This window comes from Corvus moneduloides, chromosome Z, assembly GCF_009650955.1.
Source record: "Corvus moneduloides isolate bCorMon1 chromosome Z, bCorMon1.pri, whole genome shotgun sequence".
Lineage (NCBI taxonomy): Eukaryota > Metazoa > Chordata > Aves > Passeriformes > Corvidae > Corvus > Corvus moneduloides.
In genome coordinates, this window is record NC_045511.1 from 1,385,889 (window position 1) to 1,406,252 (window position 20,364).

Sequence of the window (20,364 nt, forward strand, 5' to 3'; positions counted from 1 at the left end):
CCGTGCGGCGGTCGGTCCGGCCGCCCGCCGCCCCCATGCCCCGCGCTTAGCGCCGCCCGCCCCGGCCATGTCCACCACGCAGCTCTACACCAAGGTGAGCGGGGAGGGGGCGCGGCGGGCTCTGCGGGTGCCTCTCCGTGTTCCTTCTGTCCTGTGGGGGGCTGCTTCCCAGTCCTGGAGGGGCCCCGCAACTTTCCCCGCACCCGCCGGGACGGCGGCCGCAGGTGCGCGGGATGCGGAGGGGGCATCCCCGGCGTCCCCCCGCGGGTCCCGGCCCCCTCCCGGTCCCTCGGCGTTTCACCCACCTGGGTTCTCTGCGATGGAGGGTGAACTTCGCCCGTAGGTCGCGGTAGTGGTGGCGGTGGCCTCGCCCTCCGTGCGCTCCGTCACCTGCGCGGCCAAAACACTCTCAGCCTCCCCGGATCCCCCTGGAATAATTCTTTCCTCCAGTATCCCTAAGCCACGGGGGTGCAGGGGGAGGAAGATGCAGTCCTTAGAATCACAGAATCGCAGAGCGAGTGCCGTAACTCACCGAAACGCTTCCGAGGTGTCCGGTTTCCAGAGTCCTTTCTGTTCCGCAACTCCTGGATGTGATCCCTTGGCAGGGGTGCGATGGGACGCACCCGCTTCCTCATGGCAGCCAGGGAAGGTGACATGGCTGGTGGCCTGGCTGGGCACTGGTCTCCGACGGGCCCGATGCTTCCCAGGGGAAGGTGTGCTCTCAAAAAGTAGTCATGGTGGTAACTGGAGACTCAGGTGCTGTTTTTTAAAGCAGAGCCTGAGGTGTGGGCAAGAAAATCAGTTTCCACTCTGGTTTAATTTTTTCGTTATTTTGTGGCTGTGGGATACTTGGGTATTCCCAGCCCTTGGCCAACCCAGGCTGTGGATGCTTCCCTCCCACACAGTTCGGGGCTTTCTGCCCCTCTTCCCAGAGAGGTTTGTGTCCAGAGAGATCTTTGCCGATTGACTTGTCCCGATGAAAGAGCTCCTCGCAGGCAGCGCAAGATCCGCCTGGCTTGGAGCTCTCTCTGCTGTGGAGAGAGCCCTCTCCCTGCGCTTGGCATCTTCCCGGGGCTGCTCGGGGGTGCTGCGGGCAGCCGGGATCCAGGGAATGTACTCTGTCAAAGCCATCAATAATGCTGGGCAGGGGCTCATCGCGAGTAGTGCTGGCTTCAGGAAAGGTTTTGCTGCGTAGAGTGTCAGCTTCATGTGTTGTCATAATGAGAATTTTAGTGTTTTAGATTCTTCTGTGACCGTGCTCAGCTCAGGGAGGTGCTGCCAGATTGGCACCAGGAACCACTTTCTGTCCCTCGGGCTTAACTTTGCTGCAGATTTCTGCTTCTGTAACTCATTTTGCCAACAGCTTTTTTATGTAATGTAGGGGGCTGCCACGTATCTTTTTCTTTGGCTGTCACTATCAAAGGGATGCAGGATGAATGGTGGATCTGGCAGCTCCTCCTTTGAACCTGTGGGGATTGCAGAAGCCCCGCTGGACTGAGCTGGGCTGTCTGTGAGCAGGGTGACCTCCATCCTTCTTGGGAGTGCTTTAAAAACAAAGTTAGGAAAATCTTTCTCCCTTGGAAAATCCAGAGAGGAGCTGAAGTAAAGCTGTGGCTGAAGGGCTCTGATGTGCCGACCACAGCATCTTTTAGGATGAGAGCATGGATGTGATGGCAAGCATCCCTGGGGAGGAGGGAGGTTGGCTCCAGGTGCTGTGTTATCCCTATTTATGGGCTGATTAAATCAACCTGGTTAATTGATTTTTAACTTGATGAGCAGGTAGTTAACCTGTGTTGTCTTTTTTGCATTGCCTCGGTTTATATTCCTGTTGATCTGTTGAACAGGTGTAAGATGCCTCCTGGGGCATTGCTTGGGATCCTGTTGCTGTTTAGGGACTTTCTGATGAGGAAGTGGTGGGAATTTGGTGGCCACCTGTGTGTGTTGTTAACTTTAGGTTTATTTTTAAAAACAACAAAGTCTCTCAGTGAGAGCAGGTGTTCCAACACTGGCCCTTCTGCTGTTGCCTGTTGTTTCTGCAGGAGCATTCTAGGGATGCAGCTGGTTTTTTAGGTGGTGGGGCCATGGGCTGGGACCCACATGGGTCATTTGTGCAGCTGAGTCACGGTGAAATTTAGGACTGTCCTGCTGCGCTGTCTGCTGCATGGGGCCTCTGCCAGCTCTGGCCTTTGAAGCAGCAGGAAAAATGTTTCCTGTGACTTTGAGAGTACAAGAAAAAGACCAAAGAAGGCTTAAAAACCGCAACAAACCCAACAGCCTCGAGGTGCTGAGCCTGGCGGTCCCTGAGGTGAAGGGGATGTGTTGTTCTCTGGCCTTTAGGAGGGTCCTGGTGCTCACCTGCACATCAGCTCTGTGCAGAAGGTGACTGCCCGGTGCAGAAGTGGGGCCTCTTGGATCACCCTGCTGGTGGGGTGGGGGTGAGGCTGTTTGGGGGGTGCAGAGGAAGGGGAGGCAGATGATCCGGAGTCAGTACAGCTCACTTGCTGAGAGCCTATTGATCCCACGTGTGCCATTGCATTAGCACAGCCACAACTGTACCTTCCTCTGAGTCATTCCTCCTCCTGCTGGAACCAGGATGAGGGAAAATGCTGGGGAGGCACTTTTGAGCATCCAAGTGGGAATTCTCAGTTCTCCTTCCTGCTGGTTGTGTAGAGAGCCCTTAACTTCCATGTGGTGCTTGCAGAAGGTTTTCTGGGACTTTGTGGGGGTAGAAGGTCTCAGTGGGTCGTTTCTTGGTGCATAAGTTCATCACCATGCTGGTGAATTTGATGTGTTAGACTGGGCATTGGCCTGGGGAGCACTCAGGCAGGAGAGGAATCCATCCTGGGAACACCAGCAGCCATGAGCTTCTGCTGGAGGCCTTTTCCATGGGATGCCTCACCATGCCCCTTCAGATCAGGGCTGACTGGTGTTTAATAGCCCCCATCAAACAGGATAATTAATAGCTGTGCCTAATTACGAGCATGAGAGTAGTTCCAAAACTGCCTCAACCTCCAAGCATGTAGGACTCCACTTGGGTAAATAGTTGTGGAGAGACCATTCTCTTTACTCCTGGTGCTTTGCCTGAAGGCTCTGGATTATCTGGCTGTGGATTTTATTTTGTGGCACAATCAAATGGGAGTTTAGTGTGTGTCCCAGCAGAAATGGCAGAGGATGCAGAGCTGGTCCTAGAGCTGCTGGCACCAGCCTGTGCAAAAGGAATAGGGCAGGTGGTCGTATCAAGGATTCCAGCCTGCAAAAACCTGTTCCAGATGGAGAACTAGAGGAACTTTTTCTGATCTGCGCATTACCCAGCAAACATCTTTCTATGGCTGCTTGGGCTGGCCCTGCTCCTGCCATGTCCTTGATGTACCCCGCTGCAGCACTGCCCAGACAAACTGGTGGCTGCTGGGCAGGGGAGCTTCTCAAATCCTCTCTACCTGCAGCAGGAGGCAAAGGCAGCTCCCTGTGTGCAGAGTCCTCACCGTCCTCTCCAGACAGAGCCTTCCGAAGGGACCTGTTGCTGCTGCAGCTGAAGCACAGCCCAGGTGGCTGCAGTGCCACCCCCGAGAGCCTGTGCAGGTGCCAGCAGGACCCTGCCATGAGATAATTGAGCCTGTGCAGGTGCCAGCAGGACCCTGCCATGGGATAACTGAGCCTGTGCAGGTGCCAGCAGGACCCTGCCATGGGATAACGGGATGCTCTGTGCCCCGGGCTGGGCGCTGGGCAGGAGGGGTGGACGAGGACATTGCTCACGCTCACTCCAGTAGCCAGGGTTGATTTGCAGCACTAAACCAGAAATTAGAGTTGTTTGCATGGCTGGCCTTTGTTGTGTTGTAAGGTGAAGCTCTTCGTATGACAAAAACAACTGTAATTGCTTTGGCTTCTGATGTTCTGCTCTCTTAAAGGTACTTCTTAAAATATGTTAATTGTCCTTTTAAGTATAGCCTCTGAACCTCATGCAAAACAGTGCTTCTGCCAGGCTAGGGAATAAGCTGGTTCTGTCTGCTGCTGGGCTGTTGTGCAGCTCGAGATACGCTCTTCAGAAGGTTTGCAAGCTCTGGATAAATAAGAAGCCAGGGTATTTATTTTTCATATTATTTTTTTTCCTCCCATTGTGCAAAGTGGCTGCTATTTGCCAAGTATTTTCTTACAGACGATGGAACTTAATGCATTTTAAAAATCCTCTTCTAATGGCTAGTGTTGGGTATAGAAAACTCTCTGGTTTTCACTTAAAGTTGTATTAAATGAAATAGCTGGAATGAATTGGTGGTTTCTGACCCTGGGGAGAAACTTTTCAGAAGCGCATAAATGCTGCCAGTGTGATCACACACTGATTGAGTCAACGAATTGGCATAAACCTTCTGGCATAAAACCTTCTGAAAATTATTTATCCTGAAAGGCTTGGGGAGGGTTCATCCTTAGTGTGTGCCCGTGTGCTGGTTTGGGGCTGAGGAGCAGCTGGGAAGGAGAGAGAAGATTTTCTGTGGATTGTGTAGAACAAATTTCTGGGAATAAGTGTTGGGGACAGGGTGTGTTTGGGGTTCAGTCTCAGGACATCCACGGGATGCTGCAGAGCTCCTGAACTCCTGCTGCTCCCGCCATTGCAGCTCCTGTTAGGAAAAGCAGGTTAGAGCTGAAGGTTTTTGCATTTTTTTCTTCTTTATTTTAAATTATGAGAACATGTCTGGGTCATGCCACAAAGGGCAGGGACATCTTGGAGGCCACGCTGGGGTTTTTGTTTAAGGATGGGGCCGTCTTGCTGAAGGAGCCAGGTCCATCGGCATCCCCGGGCTCCTCCTGATCCTACCTCATTATGAGCTGCAGTGGCAGAGAGAAAATCATTGAAATGTAAACTCTGATTGCTTCAGCCAGCTCTCTGCAGCTGAGGACCGTGCCAAGGGCACGGCCAGCACCGCGGCCGCGCAGGGCCCCCTCGGCTTCCCCGTGGTGGCACGGGTGAGAGGAAGGCAGAACCACGCGTGGGTCTTAAATATCCTTGAGTCCACTGGGTCTGGGCCTTGAGTAGATGAGGTGAGAGATTGTGGTGTGGGGGGGCATTTCTTTCCCTCGATGGGCAGGGTAAGGCTCTCCTGGCACCATGTGGGAGCACGTCCCACCGCAGGGCATGCTGCTCCAGGGGCTTTGTGCTGCAAAAATAACCCAGTTTTCTTTTCTGTTTGTGCAATTTTTCATCTCAGTTGTGCATTTAATAGCCCCTGTGCTTGGGTCAGACGAGAGCCACTGAGCCAAGGAACGCGGAGCTCAGTGCAGGTGCTGGGGCACAGCCCCAAGAATGATTCCAGCAGGGTTAATTAGCCATATCCCAGCTGTATGTCCTCTTGCTGCTTGGGATTAATCAGCTTGCTCTTTTAAAAAATCTATTTTTGAGAATTCCTGGCCTGATTCTGCTCCAAGGGTGTGAAACTGTGGTGTGGAGATCCCAGTGCATGCAAGCCCAAGCTGCAGGGATTTGCTGGGTTAACTCCAGGGCGAAGGATGGGAACAGCAGTGGGTCTGTGTGCTGTGCTGGTTCTTATGGGATTGGGTGGGATGAGTCGTTCCTGCCCTTTCCTGCCCTGAGGAAGGAGTTTATCTGAGGTTATTTGTTACAGGCAGCCTGGCTGCTGTTGAGGAATGTATTTACAGGGGAGGATTTTTGCTTTGTTGTTCTTTCTTGCTGCCAATTACCAGGCAAACAGAAAATAAAGACCCCGAATGTGAACTCATGCATCTCTTCTGGTGACCGAGAAAGAGGTCTATGTATGTTTGTGACTGTATTTTTATACATATATGTATGTAATGTTTAAACTTCTCAGTTTGCTGTGATGCAGTGCAGTTCTAGATGTGCTGGACTTTTAATTTACACGCCAGTTAATCTGAAGCCTTGCCCAAAACAGGGGTAATGTACCCTTACTGCGATAGTTGTCCTTCAGGGAACCCACAGGAGTAGTCCCACTTGGGCATGAAAGTGGACTTTGGACCTTCCAAGTTAGCCATGGGTGTAATAAATACCAGGTAATGCAGGTGAAACCCTGAGCTGGGTGTTTTTGTGCCTGGTCTTTGACCCTTCCTGCACACAGAAGCGTTTTGTGGTGGTTAAAGGAACATCAGGGTGAACTACAGTCCAGGTCAGGAAAATGACTGCTGTTATTGCAGCGAAACCTCAAGCTGTGGCAGACGCCTGAAATGTTTGCAGAACACTTTAGGGAAGAATTTGCTACTTATCAAAACTGAGAAAGGTTCCCTGTGAGCTTTCTGTGTCTCGAGTTGGTTGTAAAGCAGTTACCCATGTACTCCTCTGGCCTGCTCTAAGACATGTCTTGTGGGGCTGGGTTGGGTTTTGGCTTAGCCTGAGCCTTCAGGTGTGAACAGGGACCTGTCCAGAGATGGTGGCAGGGCTAGGAAGGACCAGGCTTGGTGGGTGATGGGCTTCACGTGGCTTTCCTCGTGTGAACACTCTTTAATATGTTGTCTGGGTCATGGTAAGCTCATCAATTCCACTAGTGAGGCTTTTGAGGGTTTGGTACTTCTGCTCTTTGCCTTTCCTGTGGTATCCAGAGGGTGTGGAGAAGAGCACCCCAACAGGGAAGAGCCTGAAGCCTGGAAATGTGACCTTTTCTCCAGCTGTGCTCTCCTTTTGTGCTTGGTTTGTCCGTGTCTGAAGTCTTCTCCAGCTGACTGAAACCTGGGAGTCATGGGAATGAGTTAAACCTGTCCAAGTACGGACTACAGGACTACAGGAACTGTAAGCAACAGGTCTATAAACCCTTACTGTGAGCAGTGTAAGCCCTTAGTTCAGGTGATGCCTCCCAGACCGTGGCAGAGTGCAGGGTGGTGGGATGGTGGCGCAGCTCCTCCAGCAGTGTGTGTTCCTGGCCTGCTGTGCCACCATCCTTTGCCATTTTTAACCAAACCCCATCTGATTTTTTTGTTTGGATTTCATTATTAATTTCCTCGTCCCCGAGCGGTTTTTTTGTAGTGCTGACTTTTAGTCTCCCGTGTTTGTCCCTAGGCAGCCAGTGGTGCTTCAGACCCTGCTCTGGCAATTCCAGCGGATCAACAGCAGCCCTGTGTAACCCCTCTTGCTGCCTTCCCCGGCTCTGTGTGGGGCGGGGCAGGTTGTAGGATGCCCTGTTCCTGCCCTCCTTAATGCCCGCACCTCCCTCTCTTCATGTTCCCACACAGGCACTGGTGGTGGCACCAGTGGGGTGATTTTGCCTTCTCTGGGTGCTCCAGGTGTTTGGTGCTTCCATGGATCCTCACCAGGAGATGCATGCTGTCATGGAATCCCAGAATGGTTTGGGTTGGAAGGGACTTTAAAGATCATCCAGTGCCACCCCCTGCCATAGGCAGGGACACCTTCTGCTGTCCCAGGCTGCTCCAAGCCCCGTCCAACCTGTCTTTGGACACTTCCAGGGATGAGGCAGCCACAGCAGCTCTGGGGAACCTACGCTTCTGGGAAACCTGTGTCCACCCTGACTTTTGGATATTCCTCTTGGCTTTCACCCACAAGCCTCTGTTTGCCACGTCCATCTTAGCTGTTCTTTGAGAGCGTTCTCTCCACATCTGGGGTTGACCAACCCTTTCAGACCACAACCAGTTCCCACCTTGCTGGACCACAGGCAGCCCATGAAGGGATGAGTTTCCCTTGGTGGCTCCACGCCCGGTGGAGCACTTACACCCAGCTAATGCAAACCTTCACCCTTCCCGTGAGTCACTGCCCAGGCTCCCTCCTGGAAGTGTCAGGACGTGTGAGGTGCTGCTAGGATGTGCTAGCCACCACTTACAGGGCTGCTGGGAGCAGGATGTGTTGTGGGTGAATCATGGCCACTACTTATCACAATAGCATGTTACACCTCAGGGATGTGGCCCAGCCCATCACTGCTCTTCAAAGAGAAAAAGGACCCTTAATGTGTTTAAATATGGCTTTTTAAAAATCATGGGAATGTCCGGTTTCTTCTGAAAGCCCCACAGAGATGGTTTCAGGTGGCTCAGGCAAACCTCCAGCTGCCAGAGCAGGCTGGATGTGAGCAAGCACCTGGGGCTGCTGACGTGTATTAGCAAATGAGCATTGAAAAGGGCTTTAAAATAAAATAGAAATAAAAAATATCTGATCCCTGTGCCTGCTGAGAAGCTGGTCCTTGGTGCTGCACCCCAGCTGAGCACGGCTGGTGTAAGCATATCTCAAGGCAGCCAGTGGATGCCAAGATGCTGAGATGATAGAAGTTGTAATTTTCAATCTCATTAAGCTGAGTAACTCCTTGTGGATTTATGCTGCTTAATTACTGTGAGCTCTGGGAAGCTGGGTGCTGTGGGTGTTGCTGTTCTTTGGGCAGAGAGTTGGTGCCCAGTGATTGCCCTGGGCATGGCGTGGGGCTCGTTCAGGGACGCTCAGTCTCCCGGAGGGGTGGGCATGGAGAGCTGGAGGTGGCTTTCATGTGGCAGCACTGGACTGCTGTGGTCTTGGATTGGTCCCACATCTCCTGGTAGGACCATGTGTCCCGTTTTGGAGGAGAGGGTTCTGCTCCAGAGCCACACAGTCCTGGGTGGGAGGTGGATATGGGAATACTGGTGTGGCTCTTGCCAGCCTTTCCCACAGTGGTGGAGTGCCTGTTTGTTGCTTAGCTGATGCCTCTTTCACCACCATGTTCAGAGGTAAATGTGATGAAAGAAACTGAAGACAAAGAGCCGCTTATCCAGAGCTTGGTCGGTATCTCATGTTTTTGTGCTGTCCCTTTGCTTTCCTGTGTCACTTGGCCTTGGAAGAAATCAATTCTCTGCTGGTTTAGACTGTGAACACCTGCACTATCATCTTGTAAATAATGATACCAATAAAGCATGTTTTAGCTGAAGCAAGACCTTCAACACCGCGAAAAAGCTCTTAGGGAAGGCAGGTCTGTGTGAGGTGTGAACATCTCACCTGTGGGCTGGTGTAGAGCTGCCCTCACGGGTACTACAGGACCTCCCCAGCTCCTCTGAACTGGGGCTTTCTCCCCATGTCTTTCAGGGAACAGAGGTCCCAGGGTGATGGACCTGTCCTTGGCTCTTCTGCAGCACCTGTTTTGTAGCCCTGGGCAGCACAAAGACACTGGCCAGAGATAAGCAGCTCATATCTTGCTCCTGTAAACCCTAGAAGTACCAGGTTTGAAATCTGTTGCTCCCCTTTCCTTCTGCTTGTTTTCCTCTTTCCTTTCCAAAGCCTTTGTTTTTGTTTGAATCCTGCCCCAGCAAGGAGACAAGCTGTTCCTCCCCGTGCAGAGGAGCTGGTACTTTGTCTGCCCTGTCGCGGGGGAGGGAGGCAGAGCTCTTAAATAAAACACTTCATTTAAGAACAAACAACAGGGAAGGAGAAAAATCGAGGTGTCTTAAGCGCGCAGGTCTCAACTCTATAAAACCCTGGTGCTGAGGGTTAAAGGGCTGATGCTTTGGGTGCAGCCGGTGGCAGGGACGGCTGCGGAATTCAGCCCCGGGGCAGGTGCTGCTGCCCGGCCCCTGCTCGTCAGAGCTGCTTTGAAGCCTCGTGTGCTCTTGCCATGCCAAAATAAACTCGGAGTCGAGGCTGTCAGAGCCAATCTTCGTCTCTCTGCACTTTGCCCTCCCCGCTGCTGTTCCGGTGAGGCACGGCTGTGCTCGCACCCCTGGGTTTCAGAGAGCCCTCCCAAGCCTGGGGACCGACCCCGTGCTGCCAGGTGGGCACGAGAAGTGCCGAGCTGCTTTGAGCAACCCGAGCCTCCCATTTACATGACCATCAGGGTGGGCCCGAATCATCCTTAGTGGTAAAACCTACTTGAATTTCCCTTTCAGCACCCAACACTCTGTGCTGGAAGAGGTGGGGATGGCTGAGACTGCTCCGGGCTGGGGACTTGCAGTCCCCAAAAGCGAGCTGCAAGCAGGCTTTTCCTCCCCAAGCACTACTCTACCCAAAACAGGGGTTTGCATCCCAAAGTCCACCACCAGGCATTTAAAGCAGTGTTCTCACCCAAATGCAACCTTCCTGGGGCTCCTCTTTTTTCTTTTTTTAATATGGATTTCTGCAGCACACACTTTGTAGCTTTGGATAAAAAGTCAGTTCTCAGAAACAGAATATTCTGTTTGTCAATGCCAAAAGGTCTGTAGTCTCTCTCCCTCTCCCTCTTTTTAAAATATTATTTTAATTCATTACTTTGTTTTTTGACTGAAGAAGGTGCTGTCTCCTGCCAGCCTTTGCTCTGGTACAAAGTTTCAGCACTGGGAGGTGACGTGAGGTAAATCAGCAGAATGCAAACCCTGCTGTTACTGACTAAACTTTGCCCGGATCTCACCTAATCACCAACCTGGCACGTATTTAAGAGCTCCAGCTCTTCTCCTGTGAGGAGAGAGCTCAGCCCCAGCTGAGCACTGGAGCAGTCCTTGTCCCAACTGAGCATCCTTCCAGGGTCCTGGCATCCTTCTGCTTCAAAGGGTGATATTTTTTAACCCTTTGGATATAACTCGTGCCTGAGCTGATTGCTTGCTGTTACATCCCAGGTTTTAAATGGTATTTTCTTTTTTTTGGGTAGCAGGTTTACTGCTTTTTCGTCCTATTCTTTTTAGTCTTGATATGACTCTGCTTTACTTTTTCAGTCATTTGAGAGGTATTACCCACATTTAGGCTGTCATTAACCCCCAGCAGGATGGTTTTCTGTGTCGCTGTGTGAAGAGCAGGCTGGATGTTGTGGCTGATAGAAAATCTTCCTTGTGCAGAATGGTTTTAACTATGGGACCACTCAGCTCGTAACTGGTGAGGTTTCGTCCTCCTAGCACCTCTGAAGGCAGTTTCTTGTCTCTCCACTTTCAGTACTAATGGCTGAACGTTTCCAAAGGAAAAACCTTCCAACAAAACGATTTAATTTTCCTGGGTAATATTTTGGGCACAATCTGTTGGCAACTCTTTTATCTGCCGTGCCATCTCTCGGCTTATAACCCTCTTTGATGTGGCTCATTCAGGGGAAAAATGGCATTACACACTACCTCAATCATTCAGATGTCAGAGAGGATATTGCATTTGACTAATCGGGGGAAATTTGGGAAGATTTAGTAATGCCAGGAGACATGACCCACTTCCAGTTAAACGCTTTTCAGACAATAGAGGTTGTGCTAAGTGGTGGGGGAGGGAGAAACACTCACAGAGTAGAAAAAACCAGCAGTTATTTATAATTTTAAATTTTGTTGTGCTGACCCTTTCCTGGGTTCAGGATGGGTTTGCTTTCTTTTTCTGTTTCCTTTTTTTTTTTTTTTTTTTTTATACAAAGAGAATACTGGTATTAACTGGTTCAGCAGATGTATGTTACCTGGAGGTGACCATCCCTGTGCTGTGGGTACCTGTCATTTTTGGGTGATGGATGTTGGGATGTGGCTGAGGGTGTTGGGAGCTGTGGTCCAGTGTGGTTGGCTCTGGTCCAGCTGTGGGTGACCAGTGGTGGCCGGGGATGAGGAACATGGTATGGGAATTGATTTTGACTATCCCAGGTCAGGAGGGTGTCCACCTGATGACGTGCATCTTAAGTACATAAAGACAGAAGAGTATTAGTCCACAAAGCCAGATTTCAGTGTTTTCTTCGGGCTCCAAACCTTCTGTGTTGCTCATTCCTGGTCCTGGGAGCGTCTGGCCAAAACCAAACAGAAACTGCAGAGGTGTAGCTCTGTGATGTTGTAGAACTGTGAGAAAGCCAGACCTAAGTTGGTAGTATATAAACTTTTTCTTCAAAGGCAACAAAAGAGAACATTCTTTTCAGAGGTAACTCTATAATTTCCAGCGCTGCAAGTTCTGTCAAGCAGCTTGTGGCTGTTCCTTTGTGCAAGGTTTTATCTTTGCAGCCATGTGAGCTGAGCAAAAACAACTTACTCTACTTAAAGCTTATTAAACCCCTTATTAAAAATAGTTCTGTAATCCTTCTGGAGTGTAGCAACAACACTTCTGTCTCAATTTGTAGCTAAACTCACATTATAGCAATTCGCAAGACGCTGCTGAGGTGCAGGCACACAATATTGCAAGATCCTGGTGTGAATGTCTGACACGATGGAGCAATGCCAGAGCCCACCTGAAAGTGGGAAGATGAGCTATGCTGCATGGGCAGTGTTTTGGGGCAAAAAAATCCACCCTAGGGCCATGCTGGAGCTGCTTCTGGTTTCTGGAAGGAGGTCCAAATCTTTGACATTTTGGTGTTATTTTCGCAAACAGGCTTTTGTGTGATCATTCAGGTGCAGGTGTTTTTTAAAGCTCTGCTTTTGCCTGCAGCCAGGACTCCACTGCTGTCCTTCCACAGTATAAATCCACTCTTGTTTTCCAAATGCTGTTCTTTGAAGAGCCACATTATAATATAACTTGATGCTTAGCAATAAGCTTCAGATGTCTTTACTGAGCAAGTTAGCGCCTTCCTCGGGTTAAAATCTTGTTTCTTGTGCCTTTAACCTTCAAAGCCAGTAGACTGACATTTTTTGGATGCATCCCTGTTGATGAATGCTGCTTTTACGTGCAGTTACAGGGATCGCTGGATGAGACGTAGCCCGGACGCTTGTCTAGATAAATTAATTTCCTTTGCACACACCTCTGGGTGTCTGGGTTGGTCACTGGGGGCTCTGAACTCTGAGCTGTCCCAGTGTCCCATGAGTGACTCAAGAGGAACTTCTGAAGCTTTAGCAGTGGGTGTTGGAGCCCTGGCTGGAGCTGTGCTGATGCCCAGGGCTGGTGTGGTGTTTGGGTGGCTCTGGAGCGATGGGCAGCTTGGGCTGGGCAGCAAGGTTGTCTCCCTGGTGCCTCCCTGCTCACTCTTACCTGTCTGGGAAGCAGCTGGAAAGCTGGGAACAGCTAAAATGTAGCTGGGATCTGGACAAACCTGTCCTGGTGTGAGGCTAAACTTCAATATAGTTAATTTGTCTGGAAAGGGAAAAGGCTGCTTTGGAAGGACTTGGCTTCACTCCTCCTGCTCACACAAAACAAATGTAATTTTTCAAGTCAGGGCAGAGCAAATAAGTGCAGATCTGAACTAGGGCTCATATTTTGAAAGCTGAAGAGCTTTTGAAACACCCCAGCAGATGGAAGAGGCCCTGGCTGCATCTGCTTTACCTGCTTTAACCCCATATACAGCACTGACCCTTGTCTCTGACAGGCTGTTTACATAATTTATGTCTGATTTGAAAGTTGGCTGCTCTGTTAACACACTTGTCCATCACTGAGGCTTGGAAGAGTCTCTTGGGAGGAGCAGTGCTTGTGTTCCATCCACAGGGCTTGTGTTCGATGGTTGAGGGGCATTAAGGATGTTTAAGTTGTTGGATGGAAGCAGCCCAGTTAAAAATGGAGACACGGCTTTTTCCACCCTTTATTTGCAGGCAGAGCTTAGGGAAAACTGAAGCCACCAGCGAAGGCTGTGTGGGTTCTGTGCTCTGGCAGTAAACCAGCAGTGAGGGGGCGGGTGGGGTGTCCTTCAGGCTGCAAACCCTGAGTGTGGGTGTGAAAGTACAGCAGTGGCCTTTGGCCGCTAAACCAGCCGTGAACATCTGTGGGGTTGGAGTGACACCTGAGATCTTCATGGGTCTCTTCAGGGGTTATGTGTCCTTTCAATAACCAAACACTGCTGGTGCTGGGGTGATGTCCTGTGGCTGTGACCCTTGTTGCCCCTCCCACCAGGCAGGAGCCATGCTGAGGCCTTCAGGTCTGTGAGGATGCTGTGAGCCCCCTGATCTGAGGAGCCCTGAGCTGCCCATTATGGGGTTACCAGCTGCTGACCTCTGTGCTTGTGTTAAACCTCCCTTCCACACGCTCACAGAACCCCCCAGCTTTGGGGGATTTAAGCATTTTCTAGGGACGTCTCTTGCATTTTATTCCTGCGGACTGAATGTACGACACTGGGGATAAATTTACTGCAGCAATAAAGCACAGGTTAGGAGTGATAATGCTATTAACTGTGGCAGTCTGTTTCACTACTGGAGCAGCCTCTATCCTTTTGTATCTTGTGATGAGGAGAGATTTGTGGCTTATTTTTCCCTGTGTCAATGCAAAATGAGATGTGGGCTTTCTCCTGCACATGCAAATCCTGAAGGGAGTTCAGAAGTGTTGGACGAGTGGGGGAATCCCAGCTCATGAGCTTTCCCAGACAGCGTTCCTGGCTGGAAACAGGCTGTGGGGATGCTGAGGTTTGCTGGCTTCCTTTGAAACAAAGCCCAGGCCTTTGTCAGTGCTTTGCTGGTAGATGGACAGAGGGGAGCCCTCCTCTCTGAACAGGCTAAAATGCCTTTTAAGCAGGTTAAACTGCTTTCCTCTGAAAAGAGCCTTTGTGAAAACCAGTCCCTTGGGATTCCTCCGTGGGACATCAGGGCTGGCAGTCAGGAGCTCGCTTTGTGGATGTGCTGGGCCCATCAGGGGGCAGCCAGGCTGTCCCCAGATCCTGCACTGCTGTGGCCATCAGTGCTGCCTCTGCAGACCTGGCAAAGACCTGGGATGTGTTGTGTCCTGAATGAGGTGGCTTCTCTGAAGTGCTTCAGTCTGGAGCTCAGATCCACAGTCCTACAGCTGGAAATGCCAGCAACTGAAGGAGCACGGAAATACGGGAATTCTGCACACCTTCTGTGTGTGATCCCAGAATCACAGAAGGGTTTGGGTTGGAAGGACCTTAAAGATCATCCCATCCCCCTCCCTGCCATGGGCAGGGACACCTTCCACTGTCCCAGGCTGCTCCAAGCCCCGTCCAGCCTGGCCTTGGACACTGCCAGGGATCCAGGGGCAGCCACAGCTGCTCTGGGCACCCTGGGCCAGGGCCTCACCACTGTCACAGGGAACAATTCCTTCCCAATATCCCATCTGTCCCTGCACTCTGGCAGGGGGAAGCCATTCCTTGTGTCCTGTCCCTCCATGCCTTGTCCCAAGTTCCTCTGCAGTGATTGAAATCAATGATTGAAAGCATCAAGGAAAATCCAGCGGGAGGCGAGTGCTGGGCTGGGCTGGGCCAGCTCTGCAGGGTTGCTTGGCATGTGGCTTTCCAGCCTGATGCAGGGGACATCCTGCAGCTTCGCATCTGGAAGTGACCCCAATTTGCAAATACAACACAGGAAGGATGGGGAGAGGAGGGGAAAGCAAATATTTGCCTTTCTGCAGCTGAATCCATCTCGCTGATGCTCTGATAGATCCTGCTGCTCTCACACTCGAGTCTCTGCTCTTGCTAAAGTATTTTTGTTTATACAAAGTGGGTTTTATCTCCACCGTAGCTGGGAATTGGAGGCTGTGGTCTGACAGTGTCTTTAATAATGCTCTGATAAGGGCTCACTGCCCCTGGTAGGCAGGAGGAAAGCCAGCCTTGCTGCCTTATCAGGGAGCAGCAAGGCGAGAGGTGCCACAGGGAGGAGGGAAACTGAAACAGTGGCAAAGGCTGGTTGGAATTTGGTTTCTGGGGTGAAGAGGATGGTGTTCCATTTGGATGGCACTTCTGCATTGCTCATCGCTGTATCCTGGGAGGAACAGAGGTCAGGACATGACTTCTCTGGTCAAAAATGAGTTCCAGTGACTGTGGATACAAAAATGCTGCTAGCAAAGATTTTCTTGCTATTTTCTAAGTCCATGAGAGACTTTTCTCTCACAAAAGATAGTAGCAGAGTTCTGTAAACAAACAAACACCTGCAACCTTGAGAAGCTTTGTTTATACTATAGTAGAAAAATATTTTGACAATGGATGTTTTAGGATTTTAGCCAATCACCCCAGGGGGTGGCTGATCCTTGTCCAATTAGACTATGAAGAAGAAAGTCTACAAAAGAGTTTGTAAAATAATTAAATAGATCAATCTTGCTGCACAATTCCTGCCTGCTGGATCTTCTCTCCTCTTCCCTATGGCTGCAGGACACGGTAATACACCCTAGGGCATTTTTAGTAAGTGACTGTTACAGTTACCAAGTCAGTGGCTGGAGGTTATTTTATTGATTAAAAATCCCACACCCGAGTTCAGTATGCCTTATTTCCATGAATTATATTCCAGTAGTTATGGTGACATGAGACTTACTCTAAAATTTCTGGGAAATAGGTATTGGTGCTGCCTTTGTGGTTTTAGCAGGGAGTGGGAGTTGATCCAAGCTGAGAAGTTTGGGATGTGAGGGAACCCCATGTTCGTCTTTTGGATGAGCTTTCGGTGACTCTGTAGTTGAGCTCCTGGTGGTGCCTCAGGGAGGTCACTGTCCCTGCTGCTGTTCCCAAGCTCTGCCTGACCTCCTGAGAAGTTCCCTTCTCCGTAGATTGGGTGGTGGGGATTGGGAGCCCACCTGCAGAGCTGCCCCAGCCCTGGGGAACAACAGCACAAGGACCTGGAGCTGCTGCAGCCAGTCCAGAGGAGGCCACCGAGATGCTCCAGGGCTGGAGCCCCTCTGCTCTGCAGCCAGCCTGGGACAGCTGGGGGTGTTCAGCTGCACAAGAGAAGGCTCCAGGGAGAGCTCAGAGCCCCTGGCAGGGCCTAAAGGGGCTCCAGGAGAGCTGCAGAGGGACTGGGGACAAGGCATGGAGGGACAGGACACAGGGAATGGCTTCCCAGTGCCAGAGGGCAGGGCTGGATGGGATCTTGGGAAGGAACTGCTGTCTGTGAGGGTGGGCAGGCCCTGGCCCAGGGTGCCCAGAGCAGCTGTGGCTGCCTCTGGATCCCTGGCAGTGTCCAAGGCCAGGTTGGACGGGGCTTGGAGCAACCTGGGACGGTGGAAGGTGTCCCTGCCCCTGGCAAGGGGTGGCACTGGATGGGCTCTGAGGTCCTTCCAACCCAAACCTTTCTGTGATTCCATGGTCATGGAATGTGATGCACAGTGCAGAGGTGCTTGTGTTTGTATGGCTGAAAAACTGGCTTTATTCAGGGCAGTAAGTTATAGAATGCCTTTAACTGTCCAAGCTGAAGGATAAAATACCACAGCAACTGGGCAGCCCCAACACATCCCTCAGCCTGGCATTTCCCAGGACTGGCACACTGGTGTGTGCTTCATGGGTTGGAGGGCTGTACATGATCACCAGATGCCTTCATCCACACTGGGATTTTTTTTTTTTTTTTTCCTTCTTAATAAAGCACCTAAGAGTACCCGCTGGAAAGTTTGCAGCAGCCTCCAGCTTCACCACAGTGTGGGATGGACAGTAGAGCCACTATGAGGGGACATGAGGTGCTTCACATCTCTCTGCTTTTTGTAGATGACATATCCTTTGGAGAGGGTCCCAAATCCCTGGTGCATCCATAAGTGTGCACGGCCACCAATGCCTCTTCTGATGCATTTGGACATTAGGAAAAATTCCTTCATGGAAGGGGTTGTCCAGCCCTGGCACGGCTGCCCAGGGCGGTGTTGGACTCCCCATCCCTGGAGGGATTTAAAAGCCGTGTGGATGTGGCACTTGGGGAGGTGGGTCAGTGGTGGCCTTGGCAATGCTGGGGAACGATTGCACTTGATGGTCTGACGGCTTTTCCAACCCAGATGATTCTGTGATTCTGTGGTTTGGAGGTCCTGTGGGACAAACCCGTACTGTGAGTGGTGCTGTGGGTTACCATAAGTGCACGTTGGCCTTGGCAGTGACTGAAGCCACGTGAGTTCAGCTGTCCCTATCCAACCACTGACCCTTGGAGTCTGAAGGAACTCAGCTACTGGGACTGAATATTTTCTCAGATAGGGCAGAAATCTTTGGTCTTGTACATTCTGAACTGGGAACTCCCAGCATGGTTGGCAAAAGCTTCACTTTTACAATGAAATAAACTTGAAAAATGGAATGTTTATTTAGTTTATTTTTTTTTCTTTGTTTTATTCATCTACCTAGCAAATCATGAGGTCATTCCCTAGAGGAAAGAGAAAGGTGGCAGTGCAGTGTTTGGTAGAGGTGGATTTGAGTTACTCTTTGGCCCTAATTTGAGTGACTTCATGATTGTCTTCATGCACTCTGAAACCATTATAACTTCAAGCTATATTTTCACTAGTTTTGCTGCTTTTCTAGTTAAAAATAATTGTTTTCCCCACCTTGGGTGGTAAGAGTAGGTGCCTCGAAACGGGTTAAGTCCTTAAGCTGAGCTGATGGGACCCAGTGGCTTCAAGGCAAGTAGCATCAGCCGCTGTGTGACCGTAAATCTGTGTCCTTCCCCGAGGGAAAGGCATCCCTTGGGTGGGAACTGCATTTCCTGCTGCTGGGGCAAAGCTCCTTGGTCCTGAGTCGGGGAATGTGTAGTGGGAACAGAAATCTTACAGCTGGGCTGTCCCTGTGATGGTGGGAACAGCCAGAGCTGGGACATCCCTTCGTGGCAGCTCTGCAGCCCTGCCTGTGACTGCTTGGGGGAATAAAGAAATGCTCCTGCAGCACATGGAGGGATGTTCATGTGAGTAAATACATCTCCTGTTGGGGTAGGGATGTCCTGCGTGTTGACCCAAGAGTGGCTTTGTTGTGGGAATGGGGAAGGCAGGAGCAGCACCCCATGGCTAAGATTGATGGTTTTGTTTTGGTTTAGCCTGTTTTCATTTTCTCCTTCTTTTTGGGTGCTTTTTTCTGCGGACACTTCGGCGTTTCGTGAGAGCTGTGTTTGATCTGCCTGGGAGTGTGCGTTTGTGTGCAGCTGGGGCAGCCACCCTTCCAGAGGGAAGAGATAACCTTGGATTTGCCTAACGCTCTGGGGACGTTGCCAAACCAGGGGAAAAAAGTCAAAATTCAAAGCAAGGTGAAGGCTAGAAAAGATGCAGTTGGTGGCGGTGATTTTTTTTTTTGGTTGGTTTGTTGTTTTTTGTTTGGTTGGTTTTGTCCTTTGTTTTTGGTTGTGGTTGTTTTGGGCTTTTTTTGTTGTTTTGTTTTGTTTTTTTTTAAGTGGGTGCAGGTGCCTTTCTTCCAACCATTTTCCTACTTGGGCAGTCTTCTGCATGTTGCTCCCCTTCCCTGAGCCCTTCCTGCAGAACTCAGATGCTGCTTTGCTAAAGTCATCCCCTCCCAAGTCACCTTTGGAGATTCAAAATTCAGGGGTTGATGGAGATGTTCTTTCCTGCATCCTTCCTTGTTTAAGCTTTTGTCTCCCCTACATTTGTTGGAGGATTTAGGAGATGCTTTTCCACAGAGTTGCTGTATGTTGTAAAAAAGAGGCTGCAGGATATTAGTGCTGGAAGATCTGGAGAGCCAAATGCTCAGTATTTCAGCTGGACAGCTCAAATCATGAGGGAATGAGAAGGAAAACATAGCAGACTTTCCAGCCATGTTGTGCCTTGCATTTTATATATTAAAAAGAAACCTCCTTTTGTTTGAGTTTCCTTGGACGTGTGTTTTGAACCAGTGTTAGTTCAGAGTTCAGCAATTGCAAAATCTTGCTGATTTTTGTTACTGGAGAGAAGAGACAAAGCGTGTCCATTAACATGGAGTAACTCATGATACAAGTACTCATCTGAGGTCTGGTGTGTGGACATCTTGGGAGCAGCAGAGCCAGTACAAATAACATTCCCAAATATCTGGAAATTGCTGCAATGAGATGAAAGAAATTTAGCAAGAAGTTCTTCCCTGTGAGGGTGGGGAAGAACTCAGGGTCCCCAGAGAAGCTGTGGCTGCCCCTGGATCCCTGGCAGTGTCCAAGGCCAGGTTGGACGGGGCTTGGAGCAGCCTGGGATAGTGGAAGGTGTCCCTGCCCCTGGCAGGGGGTGGCACTGGATGGGCTTTGAGGTCCCTTCCAACCCAAACTACTCTATCATTGTATAAAAATGCAGGAGCAGTGGTTCCCTCCAGGAGCCCTTTTCTCTGCCCTTCCATTCCGCAGCAGTTGGGAGTGTCTGAGCGTTTGTCTGCTTCAGTCATTTTAATTGAAGATATTTATTCCAGCTTTGTGTCTTGATCACCGTTGCCGTTCTCCAGGTGTCTAATGTCTCCTTGCTAACAGACCTCATTGCTGGAATTTTTTAATTACCGCTGGTAAAACGTTGCTCATTTAAATCCTTGGTGATCAATTTGTTTTCCTTCAGTTGCTTGGCAGTGAAAAGGATGCAGACGTGACCCCGGGAGCCTTTCCAGCATAACCCTCTTGCTGGAAAATGCTGAAAAAATGTCCTGTAACTTTAAGTCAAATCCCTTTGAATTAAGTATGCCTGAGTGACGTTCCAAGACGGGTTTTAATGCACGAGTTCTGGAGATGTGAGGGGTGGCTGCAGGTTGATTAATCCAATTACTTCTTTCGAGTAAGGTTAACAGTCCAGTCTGGCAGAGAGGTTACACTGCAATTAAAGGTGGATTTTGGTGCTGTTTGGGCACCATGGTGCCCAGTGGGGAGGATGGCAGAGCTCTGGAGTGGTGGGGGATGTGCTGTGGTACCCTGGATTTTGGGAGATGCTGGTGGCACCCTGAATGCTACCGGTGTCACCACAGTTACAGCCAAGGAGCCACCACTGCT

At 50.4% G+C, this 20,364-nt stretch overlaps 1 protein-coding gene across 4 annotated transcripts in view; it reads left to right on the forward strand.

Annotated features, from left to right (window-relative positions):
* The first annotated feature begins 16 nt into the window (after positions 1 to 16).
* Positions 17 to 20,364, forward strand: part of MYO5B (myosin VB) — a 149,135-nt gene continuing 128,787 nt past the window's right edge. For all 4 annotated transcript variants that reach the window (XM_032095232.1, XM_032095234.1, XM_032095233.1 and 1 more), the window contains exon 1: positions 17 to 94. In XM_032095232.1, the coding sequence (XP_031951123.1) occupies positions 68 to 94 (27 nt within the window). In that variant the 5' untranslated portion in view covers positions 17 to 67. The remainder of the gene's footprint in view (positions 95 to 20,364) is intronic.